This window comes from Podarcis raffonei, chromosome 3 (assembly GCF_027172205.1).
Source record: "Podarcis raffonei isolate rPodRaf1 chromosome 3, rPodRaf1.pri, whole genome shotgun sequence".
NCBI classification, from domain to species: domain Eukaryota; kingdom Metazoa; phylum Chordata; class Lepidosauria; order Squamata; family Lacertidae; genus Podarcis; species Podarcis raffonei.
The window spans coordinates 53438511-53459436 of record NC_070604.1 but is presented as its reverse complement, the minus strand read 5'-3'; the positions used below and the strand labels follow the sequence as shown (position 1 = coordinate 53459436).

The 20926-nt window shown below is 43.7% G+C and overlaps 1 protein-coding gene across 2 annotated transcripts in view; it reads left to right on the top strand.

Annotated features, from left to right (window-relative positions):
• Positions 1-4358: 4358 nt before the first annotated feature.
• The window catches only part of METTL24 (methyltransferase like 24), an 81029-nt gene continuing 64461 nt past the window's right edge, over positions 4359-20926 (top strand). The window contains exon 1 of one of the 2 annotated variants that reach the window (XM_053381666.1): positions 4359-5063. In XM_053381666.1, the coding sequence (XP_053237641.1) occupies positions 4749-5063 (315 nt within the window). In that variant the 5' untranslated portion in view covers positions 4359-4748. The remainder of the gene's footprint in view (positions 5064-20926) is intronic. The other variant, XM_053381667.1, reaches the window with a different exon arrangement.

The window sequence follows — 20926 nt, the reverse complement described above, 5'->3', positions numbered from 1 at the left end:
TGTTCAGAATTGTTTGGCCTATTTTAGCAGCTGGAGAGGGAAATTCTAGTATGTACAAATATTTTGTTAAAAGCTATGTATCATTTGTATTTATTTGAAACATTTTAGGCTCTTTTTCAGGGCAAAAAGCCTTCTCAATGCAGCTGATAATAGCATAAAACTGTTAAGCACACTTTCAATAATGTGCCTGTGATCATGCCTTACATACAGTACTTCATATTATCAGAATGTACAGAATGACCAAGATCTTGTGACTGATTTAATCACAGATTTTGGATTTGGTTCCATTTCAGAGTGATAGCTCAACAGTATATTATACATAATTCAATGAAGAAAGTAGGTTCTATTTGGCTTCTCAAGTTTGGGAAGATTTCCTTTCTGAGTAAAACCCCTTCCACCATTTAAATGATCTCACTCCAGTATAGATTGATCCATGTATTACGAGTGCTGGGGTAAAGTCCCCTTATTTTTGCAAAACTATTGCATTCATGTAAAAACAGGGGGGTAGTATTATCCTTATTTGAGGAAGAATGTTCTCTTATACAAAGAGGGAAAGGGGTTTTCGTTCACTGTAGCTATATGAGGTGGTCATGTCCCCCCTTTATTTTACTTTTAAAGCAAGAGACCTGTGCCATTCACAATGGTGTGGACTTCTGTGTGTTGGTTCTCTCAGCTTGCCCTGCTTAAAACATCTTCATAACAATGAACTACAATGTGACATCATAGTGTTCCCTAGCCACTCTACCAAGTGTATCAGAAAATCAAATCTCCTTGGGTGACATCCAATGATGTCAGTCCACATGCACAACAGACTTCTGCTTGTGCAATGGGTTTTTTTCTTCCTCTTAGCCCCAGGTAAGCCCCAACCCACATAATCAATCACAAGATGCAGCCCGCACATCCCATTTGAATGGTAAGGCCCATCAACTTTGCCCTCTACCTGGACATCCTCAAATATTTTACTGCGGATGCCGGGGGGGGGGGTTTGAAGTGACTTCGGCCCTCAGGAGTTGGCTTCCCAAAGGGAATTCCCATTGAATCTGCTAATATAACATTGGATATTGCACCATCTCTTTTAAATCTCAAACCAAGTGTGTTTGCATGAGCATGTACATTTAGCAAATGGGACAAGATTCCCTTCTACGCGGCCATTTCACACAATATTTTTTTTAGGTTTATACACATGATTTGCACATGCATATTGAACATGCAAAATATACCATGGCAAACCTGTATCATGTGGATACATTCATCAAGGAGTGGATGCTACCTGTGACATCTAACAACATGTATACAGTGGTACCTTGGTTTGCAAACTTAATCCTTTCCGGAAGTCCGTTCTTAAACCAAAGCTTTCTTAAACCAAGGCGTGCTTTCCCATAGCAGCAGGGAACTCAATTTATATATGGAACACACTCAACAGGAAGCGAAACATGTTCTTATTCCAAGGCAAAATTCACAAACCAAAACACTTACTTCCGGGTTTGCAGCGTTCTTAATCCAAGTTATTCATAAACTAAGCTGTTCTTAAACCAAGGTACCACTGTACATGGAATAAACATGAGCTTGCTGCCACCTATGCTAAGCAGCCCACAGTCTGATTCTTTGCTTAGCACTCCTTCTCTGGGATGCATAGGATCAGACTTAAGGGTGCCTGTGCAGCACAATTGCTGGCATTACCATCCACAACTACAGAACTGGCAGAGCAGGTGTCTTCTTCCTTCTTTATCTAACATTTCCTCCAGTCCCTACCTGCACCATAACTGTTTTTACTGGTAACAGGTGTTGGTTTTTTTAAAGCGACTGAAGCAGCATACTGCTTTTTTTAAGGAATCACATGTGTTGAAATCAATGAGGCTTTATGCATACATTACATTATGTGCAGGACTGCAGTTCGTTTCTGTTACTTTTTTATTAGGGAAACACGTTAGATATTGGTTTATTAGCTGAGATGTGGAATTGAATTTCTGAGTTTTAATGGTTTATTTTGCTGCAGTGTTTGTTTTCTTTTAAATTGTTCAAACTAGTTTTGTATGATGGTGTTGAGGGTTGTGAAATGTTTTACACTTCAATTTTAAATGATTTTTATTGGCATTAGATTTTGTAGCTTTATGTTTTCATTGTATGTAAGTTGCCTTGGGGGTAGGTTTCTGATTTTTACTCCAAAAGCCTGCATGGAAACATAAGTAAATATATATTTTAAAACCTGTTCTTCACCGCTCTTCTTGAACACCTTGCACGATCCTAAAGGCACATAGTAACTTGAGAATTAAACACCTGCTAAACAAACAGTGTAGCATGTGCTCAATTTCTGAATAAAAAGTTCAGTGGCTCACTTTAGATTTCCATGAATAGGTTATGCTGGTTCAGGTTCATTGGAATGACTTTCAAAGAATACCTTTTCCATTCTTTACCAATTCACGCAGGAAGAAGACTCAAGGCTACTGTAGCATTCCACAGAATTTACTTTTCCCTCATACGGTTTATATGAAAAGCAATTATGTTTACTTGGCCCTCTGCTCTTTTTACCCTACATTGGCTTTGCCCTCTATTACTTCAGGACAAAGGAGCTTTTGTCTGGCTGAATTTATTTAGCAACTGTAACTGTTCAAGTATGTTCTGACTGCCAAGAGAATACAAGGCCATTGATATCAGGAGAAAGCATTTCTCTTTTCAAGCAAATACCTAAGGCTGTTAAGAACTTTTATAGCAGCTGCATCTGTATTTTATTTTATTTTACCAGTTAGGGAGGGGCTTATTTGATGATTATTATCTAACAATCATGGCCAAACCTCTGAACAATATTAATTTCCTCATCACCATAAAAGGGATGAAGGGGATACCAGGACATTTTTCTGCTTACCATTTTGCTCTCACAAAAAAGACTGTCTCCTCCTCCTTCTCCTTCTTGAACTAACACTTCTTAAGCCTGGTTGTGTTGCAGGCCAGTGCTCTGGTTTGCTAATTTTTTGCAGATTACATTGTGGTTTTCCAGTGAGAAACTGCTTCAAACATACGCATGGACTCTAAAGAGTGGCATCTGGACTAACACTGCTGTTTTCAGGGTTTGAAAATAATCTGGTGGAAATGTGTACCTTACTTAAGCACGATTAAACGTTTAATTAAATGTTCCTGGTCACTGCTAGGTCAGCTTCAATTAGTGTGCAGTTGAATGCATTGTAGATTTGTGAGGGGTAAACTACAGTTCCCAGGATTCAGCGGGGAGCCACGTGCTTTAAACATATGATCAGGGTGTGCTTCTGTATGATCTCTAATACTATGGTCACACCCACACCATACATTTTAAGCACATTTCTGGAGGGGCTTGTTTAGCCTGATTGGAAACTTCTGACCCATAGAGCTACTTTTGGACATGACACTGCCTGTTGCCTCCTGCCCTTTGGGTTCTGTTGGGAAATAGCCCCCCTCTCCCCGTTCACTTGGGGCAGTTGCTGAAGGAGGATTTGCATTGCAGGATCCTGGTCTGAGTTGGGGGGGCGGAGAAGGAAGGAGGAAAAGCATTGGGAGCAGGGCCAGATTTGAGGCCCCAAGCTACTGAAGGTAATGGGGCTCTTTGTGTCCAGCTGTCCTTTCTCAGCAACCAATTGTTGTTGTTTTTTGTGTTGAATATATGCCATATGGTAATTTATCGACCTAATAGGTATCTAAAGCCATTTGCACATGTTGCCATGCAACCAGTCCATGCAGAATGTAGGCACCCAATATATTTTGTTGTTGTTGTTGTTTAGTCGTTTAGTCGTGTCCGACTCTTCGTGACCCCATGGACCAGAGCACGCCAGGCACCTCTGTCCTAGAAATAAGCAAACCAGTGATATTTTAGGGAGCAAGCTAGCAGGTGGGGCCCATTGCTTACATTGTAGGAGCCTATACAACACAAACCACTGTTGCTGTATGCAGGTTTTATTTTGTTTTTTATCTTATATTTTGGAAATGTACATCCAGTTTTTTCCCTTTACATTTTTTGGGGGCCCCCAAGAGAGTGGGGCCCTAAGCTATAGCTTGTTTAACTTATATGCAAATCTGGCACTGATGGGGTGTGTGTGTTAAAGCAGAACCATCTTTCCACCACTCACTGTCTGTCACACACAGATAATCTCCAGGTGAGGTGAGTGGAATCACCCTTCCATATGTACTTTTCACTTGTTACAGTTTTTTAAAAGCATATATGCTTTATGCCAGTCAAAAGCTTGGGTAGCAGCTTTTAAACTGATCCACTGCAAACTGCAACTACCTAGAAAACAGCAGGGAACCAGCAACAAACCCCGATTCCGAACTCAGCCACACAGGACAGCCGGCTCCGATGGCGCAACTTCGAGGGAAAGTTGGAAAGCGCTGCAAGAAAGGCCAACTTTCCAGCCATCCTTCTTTGCCTTCCGTTAACTTCTACCTGTTGCGCCGCTTTTCCAATCAAGCCCCACTGGACCCGGCCATGCTCTCTCCTGCTTGCTCCGTTGTCGAGCGTGCAAGAGGAGGACCGAGGGACCCGCAGAGCCCTGGGGTGGCCGCCAAGAGCTGCAGCGAGGCTCGCGTCCCTCGCCCGGTGGCCGGGAGGCGGCGGCTCTGAGGCGCCCTCCGCTTCTCGGCTGGAGCAGGAGGAGAGGGGCGGAACTACCGCCAGCCAGAGCCTAAACTTTCCCCGGCATGTGTCCTTGGGCGAGGCACGCGCCCAGCGGCAGGAGCGCGGAGAGGAGGAGAGCCGCGCGCTCGCCCGGGACCCTGGCGGCAGCATGAGCCCGTGGCGCTGCGCAGCGGCCCAGGAGAGGCGGCCCGGGAAGGGCTGCGTGCTGCGCCTCTGCCTGCTCTCCGCCACCCTCCTCCTCTGCCTGCTGCAGCTGGGGCTCCGCCGCTCCTGGGACGCCGCCCAGCCCGTCAAGGAGGCGCGCAAGCCGCCTCTCCCGCCGCCGGGCGCTCGCAGAGCTGAGAAGGCGAGCGAGGCGACCAGCAGGCGGCAGGTGACCTACGTGAGGAGCGGCCGCCGCAGGGGCCCAGCCGAGCCCACCTGTTGCCTCCAGGGGGCGCCCCCGAGCGACGCCCGCAAGAAGGTAAGAATGGCCGCCTCCGTGTGGTCGGTGGTTTACCCTTCAGTTGGGTGGTAGTGCTGCTTGAGACGTGGCTCGGTTCAGGCCTGGTGGGCGTGAGGAGGTAATCGTATGGAGGAGAATCCCAGAATCATGGAAGGGATCCGGTGGGTCATCTAGTCCAACCCCTTGCAATGCGGTGCATTGAGGCCCTGAGGTTGCCAGGACATATGTTAAATTATGAGGTGGCCTTGGGTTGTCTGCTAGTTCTGCTGAGAGTCGCAAAAGGGATGGTTTCTTTTCTTTCTCTCTTGGCTGTTTATGTATCCTACATTTAAAGCACATCCAGCCTCTGTGGTTTGCCCAGCAGAATTCCGATTCCCAGCACTATTAAACTGCTCTTTCCAAGATTATTGGGGTGGGGGTGGGGCTGTGTGAGCTTTATTCAGGTGGTCTGTGGCATGTTTTTGATTTGTGGTTGAATATGGGATTTTTGTTTTTATGCTTTTTTATATTGTATTTTGTTTTATTACAGTTTTAATTCTATGTAATTCAGATTGTAGTCCAATAAAATACAATATATGTATGAAATAAATCAATGGTGAGGCATGCACTGAGATTGAGGTGGTAAAGCTGTCACCAAACTGTAAAGTGAGGAGCCCTGTGCAGCTGTCAAATCTGAAAAAGTGACCTTGGAAATATTCTACAGAAATCTGGAGCATCCACAGGATGTGTATTCTGGAATAAAAGGCATCCCTTGACAATGAATATCATAAGGCAACCATAAGTCATGAGTGCTAGACTAGTACATTTATTTAATCTCAGCCTAGCAAATCTATTTCCATTATGGCAGGTAGCCCCATATGCTGATAAAATTGCCTTAAAAAATAAGGTTAAGGTTGATTTGGGAATTTGAAGTTGTTCGTAAACTTGGGGCCCAGACAGGGTTTGAAGCAGTTGAGCCAAAGAGATCATGAGGAGTAAATTAGTTTTTATGATGAGGGACTCAAAATGCTGTCCTCATCTGGAACAATAACAACCTGAAGCAATACAAGCTCTGTAATGAGGACAGAGTTCAAATGTGATCAAAGAATATTGGGCTTTGAGACTCTGCAGTAAGATTGCAGTCTGAAGCAACCTAAACTTTGAAGTAAACCACTTGAAATCAGTGGGATTTGAGTAAACATGATTTAAGGTCAGGCTGTTCAGATATCAACTGGTGTCTCAGATCTAAATAGCCATGTACTTCAGGGAAATGTCATTTTCAGATCTGCATTATGTCCGGTCCTCTCTATATGAGTGCCCTTCATCAATTAGAAATAATTCTTGGTGGCAGTAATTTCCCTCTTTAAAGTGTATCAGATGTCCCCAGATGTACTTCAGAGAAGAAAAGCTGTTGCCTGTCCTTCATTTCAGATATCTTATTGTAGCTCATTTCCTACATTTTATCTGGATAATGTGTGTGTGTGTGTGTGTACGTACATACGTACGTATGTGAATGGTAAGCTGCATTGTGTTAAGGCAGGACAAATACTTTATGAATAATTCAGCAGTTCTTTCTGTCTCTCTGCCTCTGCTTTTTACTTACATTTCAGGGATGCTTTTGTTTGTTTTTAGGAACATAGGATAGGTTAGACCGGTGTTTCTCAAACACTACGCTGGTATTCACCATTGGACCTTGTACCACTTTCAGGTGGGCCTCAGTGCCACAGCCTGCCCAGTGGCACCCTAGCTATGCTATTTCTAAGTGATTCCCACCATAGCCTTGGATGGCTGCTACAAAAAGCTCCAGTACCCGGACAGTCTTTGTATTTGTGGTCAACCTTGGATGGAAGACATCACCCATTATTAGAGCAGCAAGCAAAGTCTAAAATCAAGGAAGTCAGACCCTAAGCCCTTTACCAGATGTGACCACAGGCCCAAAAAGAATTGTAGCATTTGCAAAACAGGGGAACAGTTTGAGCAGTACATGCATGCTGCAACTCTCCCCCCTTCCCAGGTGTAACCCCACTAAAATCACCCCATGCCTCAATTAGGCTTGAAAAAAACTCATTCTATTACCCTTGGAAGAAGCCATCTTTAGCTAATTTCATCAGGGGGGTGAGACCCTGTGAGCATCAGAGGCGGCTTCTGTGGGCAGCTGTGTGCCCTCAGGTACCACATTGGTGACCCATGCTCTTACAATGCAGTCCTAGACATGTCTATTCAAAAGTGAGCCCCATTGAGTTCAATAGGACTTGCTTCCTTGGATTGCTTTGTAAATGTAAAAGTTATTCTACCCCCACTTCTCCTCCAGCAGTTAAAATGGATTACAGAGAAATTTAAAATACTGATAAGGATCGTACTCTCAGATGTTTGAAATGGTGTTCTTAGTATAATCCTTAAATAACCACAGGGTTTAGATGAATTGTTGGGGGAAAATTTGCTTTGCTTTGTTTTATTTTTGATAAAGACTATCAGGAAATAGCGGTATTCTTCTATGAGTAAACATTGTGATGAAGGTTTTTGGCATGCTCATCAGGGACTTCCTGCTAGGAGCCACAGGTAAAGAGAAAAAAATGCACAGGGGCTATGCTGAAAAGATTTTGAAATATTTCATAAAGTTCTGCCTCTTATCAGATGCAAGGATCTTGATTGCAGGTTATCTCCATAACTGCAAGCAATTATAATCATATTAATCATATGGATTTTTTCTTCTTAAAATAACACATTGAGAGTTAAATGGGTTCTGTCTTCATCTTCACGCTGTTTTTATGTAAAGTTATAACTGCTAAGTACATTTATCTGATTTTTAAAAAGCTGAATGTATGGAAAACACCAATAAAAAACAAAAGGATTGTCCTTTGCAGCCCAACCATGTGACAGATCTGGTAAACACCAGAGCCACCAATATAATTCTTCAGCATGTTTGCCAAGAAACCAGATGTTTCTACACTTTCTGGTTTATAAAAAACATATTCTCCTACTTGGCATTCACAGTCCATCACAGCCATCTAAAGAATAACTAGTGGAGAGAAATGATGTGTTATGATTTGCAAAATGAAAGCATGAAGCCCTCTTTATAGCCTGATAGAGTAGCCAAGATAAAATTGTCAAGTATGGCTCAAAATACCACAATGGGAAATAAATGTATGATGACGATTTTAAACAATACCAACAAAAATCAGGTTTTTTATTTTCTTAAATGCACATATTTGTCCTTCATGGCTGCTAGCAATTATGAAGCCTACATATTACTCATTGCCTTAACTGCAGCTAAGAAAATAGAATGGAAGTTTACGTTTTAATATTTATTTATGCATTCATTAAATGTTTATCCTGTGCCTTTAGCTCATCCATGCTCATTATAAAAGACTAAAAACAGTGCAATCATACATTTTTTAATTTAAAAAAATCAACAAAAAATAAGATTAAAATAGCAGGTATAACATAATAAATACAATGCAACACATAAGCATTTCCTCAGTGGCTTATTTAATAGGTTTTAAAATGAAAGTTTAAGAGAATAAAAAGGTATTTTGCCTGGCACTGGAATGGTAGCAGTTTATGCAGGTGAGCTTCCCTGGGGAGACATTCCAAGGCTGAGTACCTTGGAATGGTTCTTTGGCCACATCTGCACTATGCATTTAAAGCACTGCTATAGCATCTTAACAGCCATGACTTCCCCTGAAGCATCCTGTAGTCTTGCGGGGGTGCAGTTAGTGCCAGCATCGTCCGTTAAGAGTTTGGGTGTAATCTTCGATACCTCCCTCTCTATGGAGGCGCAGATTACAGCTATAACAAAGGCGGCATTTTTTCATCTCCGCCAAGCTAAGCAGTTGGCCCCTTATCTCTCTCGCCCTGACCTAGCCACTGTGATCCATGTGACGGTCACCTCCAGACTGGATTATTGTAACTCGCTCTACGTGGGGCTGCCCTTGAGACTGACCCAGAAACTCCAGCGGGTGCAGAATGCCGCGGCGAGACTCCTTATGGGGTCTTCGCTGCGAGACCACATTCATCCGGTGCTATATCAGCTGCACTGGCTCCCGGTGGAGTACAGGATCAGGTTTAAGGTGCTGGTTTTAACCTTTAAAGCCCTATACGGCCTAGGACCCTCGTACCTACGGGACCGCCTCTCCTGGTATGCCCCACAAAGAAACCTACGGTCTGCAAATAAAAACATCCTGAAGGTCCCAGGCCTCAGAGAGGTTAGGCTGGCCTCAACTAGAGCCAGGGCCTTCTCGGCTGCGGCTCCAATCTGGTGGAACGCTCTGTCAGAAGAGACTAGGGCCCTGCGGGACTTGACATCTTTCCGCAGGGCCTGCAAGACAGAGTTGTTCCACCAGGCCTTTGGGCAGGGCGCAGCCTGACTCCCTCCTCTGGCAACCTGCACAGAGTTTTGCTTAATGGTTGCCATTAACTTGATTTTAATTAATTTTTATAATGAAATATTTTTAGAATGTTGGTTTATTTGATTGTTTGATTATTTGATTGTTGTTAGCTGCCCTGAGCCCGGCTTCGGCTGGGGAGGGCGGGATATAAATAAAATTTATTATATTATTATTATTATTAAGAGTTCTTAGACCACTAGTCCACTCACAGTTACGATTGTTAGCAATCAATCTTCTTTCCTAAGGAACTCTGGGAACTGTAGGTCTGTGAGGGGAATAGGGGGTTCCTAACAACTCTCAGTGCCCTTCTTTGGGGGAAGCCATGACTGTTACAATGGTATAATAGTGCTTTAGATGTATGTTGAAGACGTGGCCTACTTCATTCACCACCTGCCTTTCCTCAAAAGGAGGCAGGCCCAGCCCAAGACATTGTGGTCTGAGAGAAAGGGCAATAAGGGACCCCCTCCCCACATTCCAACTTCTCTCTGTACTGGCAGTCAGATTTTGCTTCAACAATGAGACAGTGTCCACTACTGCATCTGAGGGCAGCAGCCTAGTTTAGAGGGCAGAAGGCTGTGGGAGAATGAATAGGAGGCTCAAGAGGAGCAGCTGGGAAGGCTGCTGCCACACTGCTTCTACCACCTGAATCAGATGTGCTACTCTGCCTAATGTTAGGGTCGTCCCTGGCGGGGGGGGGGGGGCAACCAGGAAAAGACATACGATGACTTTAGGGACTGGGTGAACTAGTGTGGACAAAGATGAGCTAATATGTACTTGGGCTTTAAACAATGTAGGTGTTTAAAGTTAGGTAACCATCTGCACTTCCAATTAAGCTCAGAAATGGACTGGAAGTCAGTGGAGCTGGGTGAATACAGCAACCCAGTGACTATTTCAAACTAGCTCCCATCCTTTAAAAGGATGTGCACCAGATTGCAATAGTCCAAATTGCCCCAAAAGGAAAGGTTTGAGACAGGCTGATAATTGGGACATCTTTCAAGGTCTTCCCCAGCTTCTCCACCCCTCCTCCTCAATATAGTCCTGTATTGATATAGTGCCTCTCCCACTTCCCCTCTTGAGCTGCTAAAGGCAAAGCCTCGGAAATGCATCTTTTTTATACCCCCTGTTTTGAGGTTCCAGATTCAGGGAAGATAAAGTTTCCTGCCAGAATTGGTTCTCTGCCCTTTGTCACAGGGAGTCAAAGAGAAAGTTGGGAACCGACTATTACAGGCACACCATTACAAGGTTTTGTCTTATGTTTCTGGGAAAGAAACATTTCTTGAATGTTTAAAAATAGAAATCTTGCATTCTCTTTGACTTTCATCCAGATTTATTTTCCTTAATAAAGGGAATTTGTAGCCTTTGGCAAAACACACACACACTGAAATCTTTAGGACACTTAACAATAACATTATTATGTTACAATAAAAATGCTATTGCATCATCTTAGAAACTAGGAAATGCCACACTGAAACAGATGGACTGAAGAAATTATATCTGACTGTGCCTGGACTGGAAGCTTCAAAGGAAAAACCAAAACTAATTATAATCATTAGCATTCCTTCCAAGGGCTTATGTATATGATCTGATATACCAGACCTTTCAGAAGTGATTGATTCAGAGTAGTTATTCTGCATCAACATTCCTTGTTTACTCAGGCAGGGAATCTCAAGTGTTGCACATATTCTTATATCTTCGCTCAATATCTTGGATTGCTTTTAGTGTGCTACTGACAGAGAATTTTGAACTCCTCCATCTCTTCATATCTGAATTAACCACCCTACTAGGTTTTCAAAATCTCGGCTGAGAGGAGCCTCATTATACTGCTTCTCATTTTGTTGTTTTGGTCATCTTTAGTCTCTGATTATCCCATGCATGTACAAACAAAACCCAGACTTTGGATACGATCCTAATCATGCTTGCTTGGAAGTGAGGATCACGCTGCAAAAATAGCAGATACTGTCAGCACTGTTTTAAGGACTTTAGCACTTGGAGACATAGCCCTTGACTCCTGTGTTTATAATTTCGTGAACATATAGCAACAGCATTCCTGGTTGCTGAAATAATGACATAAAAGGCATCCTGAATTGAATACATCAATGTCACATGAGGTGTGCTGCTGCTCTGTTGCTCTCTCAGCTGTGGCAGTGCTGCCACTTGCCAGAACTGGAATGGCTGGGGAAGCACTGGGTTGACAGTCGTGGGTGCAGATGTGCATATACCTGCTGCCACTGCCAGCCTGATCCTTCCCCTGCTGTGGCTGCCACCCTGCCCTGCCCTATCTTGGTCATGGTGACGGTGGCACAGCAGTGGCATCCCACCTCATGCACTATGAATGGATGAGATGTGGGGCATGCTCTGGGAAAAGTTAAACCCACAACTATGGGGCTTAAGTGCAACTAGCTTTCTTAGAATTGGTCCTATAGCATTCCTTAGGAATACTCTGGGTGCAAAGGGCTTATAAGGGAGTTTGTGCTCTCAGTGCAAAGAAAGGGGAACTTTTCGCACACATGGATTTTATATAAACTCTTGGTTATCTTCTCCTGTGATCAAACCCATTTCGCCTGGGAGATTAATAGCATTACAGCACTAGGTATTGTGACTTCAAGCCATTGGCATCTGCATGGATAACTAAGGAAGACTTCAGGGAGTTCTTGTTCAAATATTGTCAGTCTGAAAGAGCAGACTGAGAGAGATTATTGTGTTTGCAATAAAAGGATGCCCTTTCATTGACAGTTGTTTTCAACAGCAAATAATCAGGTCCCAGGAGCACCAGCGCAACCTGGTACAAAATCAGGGGGGAGGGGAGCAGAGAAAGAATGAAAGAGAAGATATAGAAGCTCTGGAATTATTTTCGTAGTAACTGTGCAAGGAAAAGCTACTGATCTTTTAATTATATTTTAAAGCCTTTTCATTTGCAGCTAATAGACCAGAAAATACTGATTATAAAATGGTTCCTGGCAGTGATGTCTCTTGCAAGCTTACTAGGTTAATGATCACACAGCACAGCCATGATCCTTGCATGCTTACCTTAGCTTTTAAAAAATTAGTCTTGCTTCATACATTTTTGAGCAGCAGCTGGGGAATCCTATCTTTCAAGGGTGGGGGAAACTCATAGCGTGACATGCTGTAATTATAATCACCTAGCAAAATCTCATCAAATTTGATGAATTGCAGGGTGATGGGCGATGAACAGAGAGCTCCGTCTTCCTTTCTCCCAATGAGGTTCAAATTCTTTTCATCCTTTCCTGTTCCCCATTCTCTAGCTCTGCCCCCCCACATCCCGGGAGTGGTTATTCTGCCCCAGCTCCTATTTCGAGGGAGGCAGACAGTTCTTACCAGCAAGCTGGTAAGAGGGTATTGCCTTGTTCTTCATTTCCTGCTAGCACTTTAGTCACAACAGCTAACCAGCAGGATCTGTTGGATCAACTTCCTAGCATTCCTTTTTTTGAGTGGGGGTGGATACTCTAAAATACGCAGTTGGGCAATGCCATCTGTCACTAAATAGAACTAGAAATGTTGCCCCTATCAAACTCTTAATCAGGCAAGATACTACACCAAGGTAGGAGGTAGTGAGGATAAGGGATGCTGGAGACCTCTGACAGAAACTGGAGAGGAAAATGCCGATGTCCACTTATTTGTCCAGTGTCCAGAATGGAAATCAATTCAGCAAATATGATCAGTTGTTGCTGCTTTCAGTCTTCAGATGATACATAATAGATGACTCCCCTTTCCCCAAGTTCAATTGTGTTTCCTTTGTATTGTATTGAAGTGAATGGCCTGTGCATTGAAATGAATGATGGGGCATAGCATAATAATACTATGATTAATTACATTATTAGTTATGTAATTAATTATGTAAAATTACACTACAGTGGACACTAAGACAATAATGCAGTTTTTGTCAGAAGCTGAACTGCATCAGAACAGAAGCACTGTACATTATGAACCTGGGTCAGAATGGAAATCAATGCCTTCTGCATCCCTAGCAGGGATGTGGGGCGGGGAGGGGAATTAAAAAGCAAAAAAGTATAAAAATTATTCTGGATGTTACGAGCTCTTAGACTCAGTTCCAAAATTGTACACTTAAAAAAATCTCTGCTCGTTAATAATAATAATAATAATAATTAATAATAATTTTTTATTTATACCCCGCCCTCCCCAGCCAAGGCCGGGCTCAGAGCGGCTTACAAGCAATAATAAAAACAAGATGAATGATTACAACTTAAAAACAAAAATAAAATACAACATTAAAATATTAAAATGTAGCCTCATCGCAGGAGGAGAAGGAAAAGAAAAAAGAAAGAGAGGGAGGGAGGGAATCAAATTGGCTCCAAGCCAAAGGCCAGGCGGAACAACTCTGTCTTACAGGCCCTGCGGAAAGAAATCAGATCCTGCAGGGCCCTGGTCTCATGAGGCAGAGCGTTCCACCAGGCCGGAGCCAGAGTTGAAAAGGCCCTGGCTCTGGTTGAGGCCAATCTAACTTCCTTAGGGCCTGGGACCACTAGGGTGTTGTTATTTATGGACCTTGAGGCTCTCCGTGGGGCATACCAGGAGAGGCGGTCCCGTAGGTACGAGGGTCCTAGGCCGTGAAGGGCTTTAAAGGTCAAAAGCAGCACCTTAAATCTGACCCTGTACTCCACCGGGAGCTAGTGCAGCTTGAAAAGCTCTGGGTGAATATGCTCCCATGGCAGAGACCCCGTGAGGAGCCTCGCTGCAGCATTCTGTACCCGCTGGAGTTTCTGGGACAGCTTCAAGGGCAGCCCCGCGTAGAGCGAATTACAGTAGTCAAGCCTGGAGATGACTGTCGCATGGATCACTGTGGCCAGGTCGGGGCGGGAAAGGTAAGGGACCAACTGCTTGATGCGGCGAAGGTGGAAAAATGTCGCCTTGGCTGTTGCTGTAACTTGCGCCTCCATGGAAAGGGAGGCGTCAAGGATTACACCCAAACTCTTAACGGAAGGCAATGGCACTAATTGGGCCCCCGCAAGAGAAGGGAGTTGGTCCCTCATCCCCATGCCATCCCGACCTAGCCATAGGACCTCTGTCTTCGAAGGATTTAGTTTCAATCGGCTCCCACGAAACCATCCAGCCACAGCTTCCAAGCATCTGGTCAGAGTGTTCGGGGCCGAGTCGGTGTGGCCATCCATCAGCAGATAGAGCTGAGTGTCATCAGCATATTGGTGACAGCCCAGCCCAAAGCTCCGGATAATCTGGGCAAGGGGGCGCATAAAGATGTTAAAAAGCATCAGGGAGAGAATTGCGCCCTGCGGCACTCCACACACCAAGGAGTGTCGCGACGACATTTCCCTCCCTAGTGCCACCCTCTGTCCCCGACCAGAGATAAAAGAGCACAGCCAGTTATGGGCTATGCCTTGTATCCCCACGTCCGCAAGGCGGTGGTCCAGAAGATCATGATCGACCATGTCAAAGGCTGCTGACAAATCTAAAAGGATCAGCAGTCCTGACCCGTTGTTACAGATACAGTGGTACCTTGGGTTACATACACTTCAGGTTACATACACTTCAGGTTACAGACTCCGCTAACCCAGAAATAGTACCTCAGGTTAAGAACTTTGCTTCAGGATGAGAACAGAAATCGTGCTCCAGCGGCGCAGCGGCAGCAGGAGGCCCCATTAGCTGAAGTGGTGCTTCACGTTAAGAACGGACCTCCAGAACTAATTAAGTACTTAACCCGAGGTACCACACTACCAAGTTACACACCATTTTTGAGAACACAAAACTCAGTTACTCCCGTTACTCAGCTCCCTCAACACATCACAAGTTGATACACACAGGGCCCTAATTAGGCACAGAGCAGAAACAAAGAGAAGCACAGCAACCTGTATTTTAGCAAAGCTGATGATTAATTCTGTGTGGTGCTAGGTGAGAGTCAAGTGATGCTAAATTGACTAAGAAGGTATTTTCCAAGGCACCTAAAAATGTAGTCATGTTGGTATATAAGAAAAAACAACAACCTGCAAAATCTACAGCTGGGCAATGTAATGGGGGGGGCCCTGGGGGCTGGGAGAGCTTGCTTATGCACTTCCTTGCACAATTTCCTTGTGAGTGGGTCAGCCATGCCCTGAAACTATATGGTAATTGCTGCCACTTTTCTTCAACACTTACAGCCTCCAGACAGGAGGGAATTCTAGAGTGCTTAAAGAAATACTAAAACCCGGGACTATGAAGTAGCATTTAGTTTCCATGACCCTCTCTAGGGTGCAAGATCTGTCTCAGTTTACAAGGAGCAATAGGGCCAGTATCTATCTGCCTTTCCCTCTTGCGGATACAGTGCGACCAGCTCTTCTCTCCATTGAAATCCCATTATTTCACCCCAGGAGCATAGGTTTCAGTGGCTAGACGTGTGAGACATTACCTGAATCCTAGAGTTTGGCCGAAATGCACTTCAGACCCCAGCAGCCAAATGCTATGAAGTTTAATTAAGAATAATAAAAATGGATAGAGCAGGCTATTGGAAAATAAAGGGACCCCCTAGCTAAAATTTATGCTGACCTAGCTACATATAGGCTTCTGGTTTCCTCATGAGTAACACAGTGTAGATGGTCTGTTGCAGGGTTTTCTGACTGGGAACTAATCTTGATTGAAAAATTGCATATATGTGTAAAATATTATTGGAAAAACATATGTGAATGCATATAAATACTGAATAGTATAATGGCTATTAAATGCATGCAGAGACACACCCATGTATTTATAAAATATAACCTGCAGTCTTCCTAGTGGGCTGAAACATAAAGCAGATAATAAATGGAGTGATTGCAATTTGTTAGAATGTAAGTAGTTCATCATTTCTAGAAAACGTATCCGTGTTCCTTTAGGATCTTTGTAACTTATTGATGCAGCTTGAAGTTATTTATGCTAGTCAGCCTTCTTTTGAGAGAATAAAGTAAAGGCGACACGCCGGCCTTCTTAAGGAGCCAGATAATTTATTAGAGTAATAGAATTCTGTATACAAATATGCTGAAGGCCATGCATACCAGTGGAATGAAAGCTATAATTTGGAATCTACTGTTGTGGTAATAACTCAGCAGCATTTAGAGCAGAGGCAGTTGAGCTGTTTCCAGCCTCATTTACAGGAGCTAGCAGCAAACTTAGTTGAACAAGTGGGACCTGCAACAAAGTCTTGCCGTTTTGGAGTCCTCCTCTAGCCAACCACACCCTCTTCCAGGCCACTCCATTCTATTCCATTCTGGTTTTATATTCCCCCTCCCCCCAAAAAGTCATTCAGCATTCTGTGGTCACAAAAACGTTAAGTAGCTCAGTTGGTAGAGCATGACACTCCTAATCACAGGGTTGTGGGTTTGAGCCCCAGATTGAGGGGTTGGACTTGATCATCCATGATTCCTTCCAAGTCTACGATTCTAAGACTCTAAGCATGCTAAGTCCTTACTGGACCTTATTGGGGTCATCGTGTCCTCTGGAAAAATCCTAACTTCTGGTTGGAGAGCAGTGGGGCTGACCAGAGTAGTGGGGGCCACCATTTTTTGATTTTGTTGTTGGGCTGGCAACAAGTGGGTACAAGAAAGAAATCCAGATCTGACTCCTCTCTGTTAAACCAGTTTGGGATCCACTGGACCCTTGGCTGGGCCATTTGTTCTGCCTCTCTTCCTCATCCCTCCCTGTTTGAGGACATTACATTGGATACTGCTGGCACTGGCAACAGCTTACAGTGTTGGTGGGTGCAGCAAAGCCCCCTGCAGTGTTGGATCCTCTGCCACATCAGTGCAGGTTAGGATTGCTCTGCCCATTGGCCTTTGGTCTGATCCAACAGGGTCTTCTTATGTTATAAGTAACTACTGGAAATGTTAATTTACTGATCTTTTATATCCTGGTAATCCTACACCTGAAAATAGTTAATATTGCTTGAAGATACAGCCATTAACACTCAGGTGGTAGGAAAGGTATTTGCGTGCAACAATAATGTATAATAAAAATAAAAACTCTTGTTGCTTAAAGGCTTAAGGTTGTTGTTTTTAAATCTTTTTTTTAAAAAAAAATTAGGGGAATTCGTTCTGCTCAGCAGATTTTTGCTTGTAAAAGACTACAGGATATTTTTTATTTTTCTTCCTTTAGGCATAGTAATGCTATTTAGTGCTTTTAATGAAAAATTTTAAATGAAGGTGTGGTTCTTTTAAAGTAGTCAGAAGCAAGTGAAGCACAGTGTATCTTGTTTCAGACTTATTAGCCAACACGTAGCTAGTTCTTCTTAAAAAACAAAACCTGCAGTTGCACTGCTATGCTCACTTTCTTGAGAGTAACTTTCATTTAACCTGTTGTGATTTAAAGCCAAATAAACCTGTATAGAATTGGACCAAGAGGATGGGGATGAGCATAGCTCAGTGGTAGAATATATTGTGTTTTAAGTTTGGGGGTTGGATCCAGCAAGTGTTAAAATATAAGGCAGGATAGCTTCCTGAGTTGAGAGAATATCCTAGGTTATTAAGGCAACAAAGGAAGTGGCTTGGCACCAGACATCAAATGGGTGGGCCTCCCTCCCTCAGCTCATGGTTACTTAGAGGGATGAAGAGTTTAGAATTGCAGTGATGGGGGCCAGAAGTGAAGCAGCAAGTTGGAGAGAGAGTGAGAGTAATGTTTGAAAGCAATATTTGATTTCAGTTTGTGTTATGGGAGAAGCAAGATCCTTTTGGGGTGCTGTGAACCGCTCCATCATATGCTCAGGTTGTACATATGTGTAAATAAACCATATATCATGAAGACACCACAGTCTCCACTGTGCCTCATTCCCAAAGGAAACATGGACCTTGGGTGAGTGCCTGGAACCCCTGGAATCTCACACTGCTCAGAGATCGGGGTGGCATGCAACAATACTTTGCCTGCAAAAGGTCCCAAGTTCAATATTTAGTGTCTCCCATTAGGTTGCAAAAGACCTGCCTGAAACGCTGGAGAGTCACTGCCAATCAGAGTTGACAATATTGAGCTAGATGGACCAAAAGTCTGACTTGGTATAAGGTAATTTCCTGTATTCCTGTGATGCTCCTTTTTGCTGTACTGTATGTATTACAGGACATTTCTTTTTAACTAGACAGATTCTAATTGCTCCCTCTCATAGTGCACTCAGTCAAGGCCCTATCAATCTGAAAGTAAAATGTGGGCACCTTAAAGAAGGTGCTGGTTTTCAAGCATTTTGGTGACCCCGCACCCCACCGGGGAAATAGAGATGTAATTTTGTAAAGGAAAAGGAATGATACCCTCCCAACAGCCCACGAGTATGCCCTGTGTTTTCCAGGGACGTCTGATGAAAAAGCAAAACAGAAAAGATGGAAGATGTAGGTGAAAGAATTAGCTGCCTTGAGCTCCATACAGTTCATAGTATGCTGAAGAAGGGTGTGACTTGCTCTGTGGAACTCTGGAACCAAACGCTTAAAAGGGTGGGAAGATACTGCAACATTTTGCTGCAAGCCCTGCTTGTGATTTGAGATTTAAAATTACATTTAACCTTTTTCTTGCAAATGCTATTTCTCTGTCAAATTCAAAACCCGTTTGTTTTTATTCTCTTTATACACAGGTATAAAATACACCCCAACATACAACCGCCTTTTAGAATATGCATGACTTTTTTTTTTGATTAACTGGATTTCTGTGTTCAGAGACCAGATGTTCATTGTCAGCTGGATCCACTCAAAAGGGTCTTTAATTTCAGAGCCTAGAGGAGATTTCCAAATTTCCAATTTCTACCTTTCCAGTACCCTGGTGGGCCTCCAGATTTTAAAAGCTGTGGTTATGCTTTCAAGCACTTGAAACTAAGAGTATATTTCTAAGTATGGTGTATAAATAATAAGCCATTAGTGGTAGTGCTCTCCAGAGTCCTGAAAGCCTCCAAAGTAAAACTAAAAATCTGGAAATCGACTGGAAAACCTGCTTTTGGGGGTTAGAGATCACAATCTCCCAAGCACTTGATTTTACTGATTAATAATTAAAAGCATCTGGTTCATTTGGATGAGCATCCCATTTCGAGCTTATCGTCTGGGAAATGGCCTGTTTGAAGTCAAGCACCACTTACTCTTTACAGACCAATGTTTGTCTAGGGTTAGACAGACTTAAAGTTGGCTAGTTTAGCTTGCTTAGTGATCTGGATTTATTGGAATGCTCTGCTGTAGGTGGGAGATCAAAAATAGTATAGCTGACCTGTCAACAGTGATGGGCAAGGATGGTTTTGGCAACTTGGACATTAAGTGGAAAAGGTGTTGCTAAGTTTCAATCAGGCTATCTCTTTAAGAGCCCCATGGCAAGAAGAGAGGAGGCAGCCATAGTTTCTTCCACTTAACTTGACCATTCCATTTCATTGCTCTCACCCCTTTGCATGCAGCTCGTGTGAGTGATCAGCACCAAATCCAAAATCAGCTGATGTGTGGAAGTGTCTGTGGCCAAGAAAAGCCCTGGCTGCATCCACTCTTGCTGCTGAAGAGTTGTTAGAGAGAGAGAGGTGTGCTCTCCTATTTGCATTTTGATCCTTCTCTGTCCTGCATTGCATATATTACTGGTTCTTCCCCTTGCTGCTTTCCTCCTGTGAGCATGAGAAACTTCAAAGAACATGTGCAAAAACATAGAATCATAGTTGGAAGGGATCCTGAGGGTCATCTAGTCCAACCCCCTGCATTGCAGGAATCCTGCTCACAGCTGTCCCGAGGTGGGCTTAAAACACTAACTTTCTGGTTAACAGGCAGACACACTGACCCATTGCTCCACAGAGGCATGCAACATGTTATATTGCAATATAACATGGCTGTATAAATGTTAAAACTGCATCTCAGCCACAGGTTTAGAATTTGCATTCTAAACCAACAATTCAGCCAGTCTTGTACAGTGGTGCCCCGCAAGACGAATGCCTCGCAAGACGGAAAACCCGCTAGACGAAAGGGTTTTCCGTTTTGGAGGTGCTTTGCAAAACGAATTTCCTATGGGCTTGATTCGCAAGACGAAAATGTCTTGCGAGTTCCTGTGGGTTTTCCCCCCTTTTTCCTCCCTTTTCCCCAAGCCGCTAAGCTGCTTATCAGCTGATCCGCTAAGCCGCTAAGCCGCTTAACAGCTGATCCGCTAAGCCGCTTATCAGCTGATCCGCTAAGCCGCTTATCAGCTGATCCGCTAAGCCGCTTATCAGCTGATCCGCTAAGCCCACTAAGCCGCTTATCAGCTGATCCGCTAAGCCCGCTAAACCGCTAACAGCGCTAATCCGCTAAGCCGCTAATTGGCTTGCTTCGCAAGACGAAAAAACCGCAAGACGAAGAGACTCGCGGAACGGATTCTTTTCGTCTTGCGAGGCACCACTGTATATGAAACTTTCTCCTAGGGAGGGAATTATATTTGTAGCCCTTTGGCAGCTACTGTCCCACTCCCAGCATCCCTGAGAGATCTAACCATTCTGATCAGTAACGTCATTACTATAGCTAAATCTGGAGAGTGAGTTTTCGAGCCCCAGGATTCCCTAAAGTCCCTTGGTAGGCTGGATTGTGGCAAGCTATGGTCACCAGCATT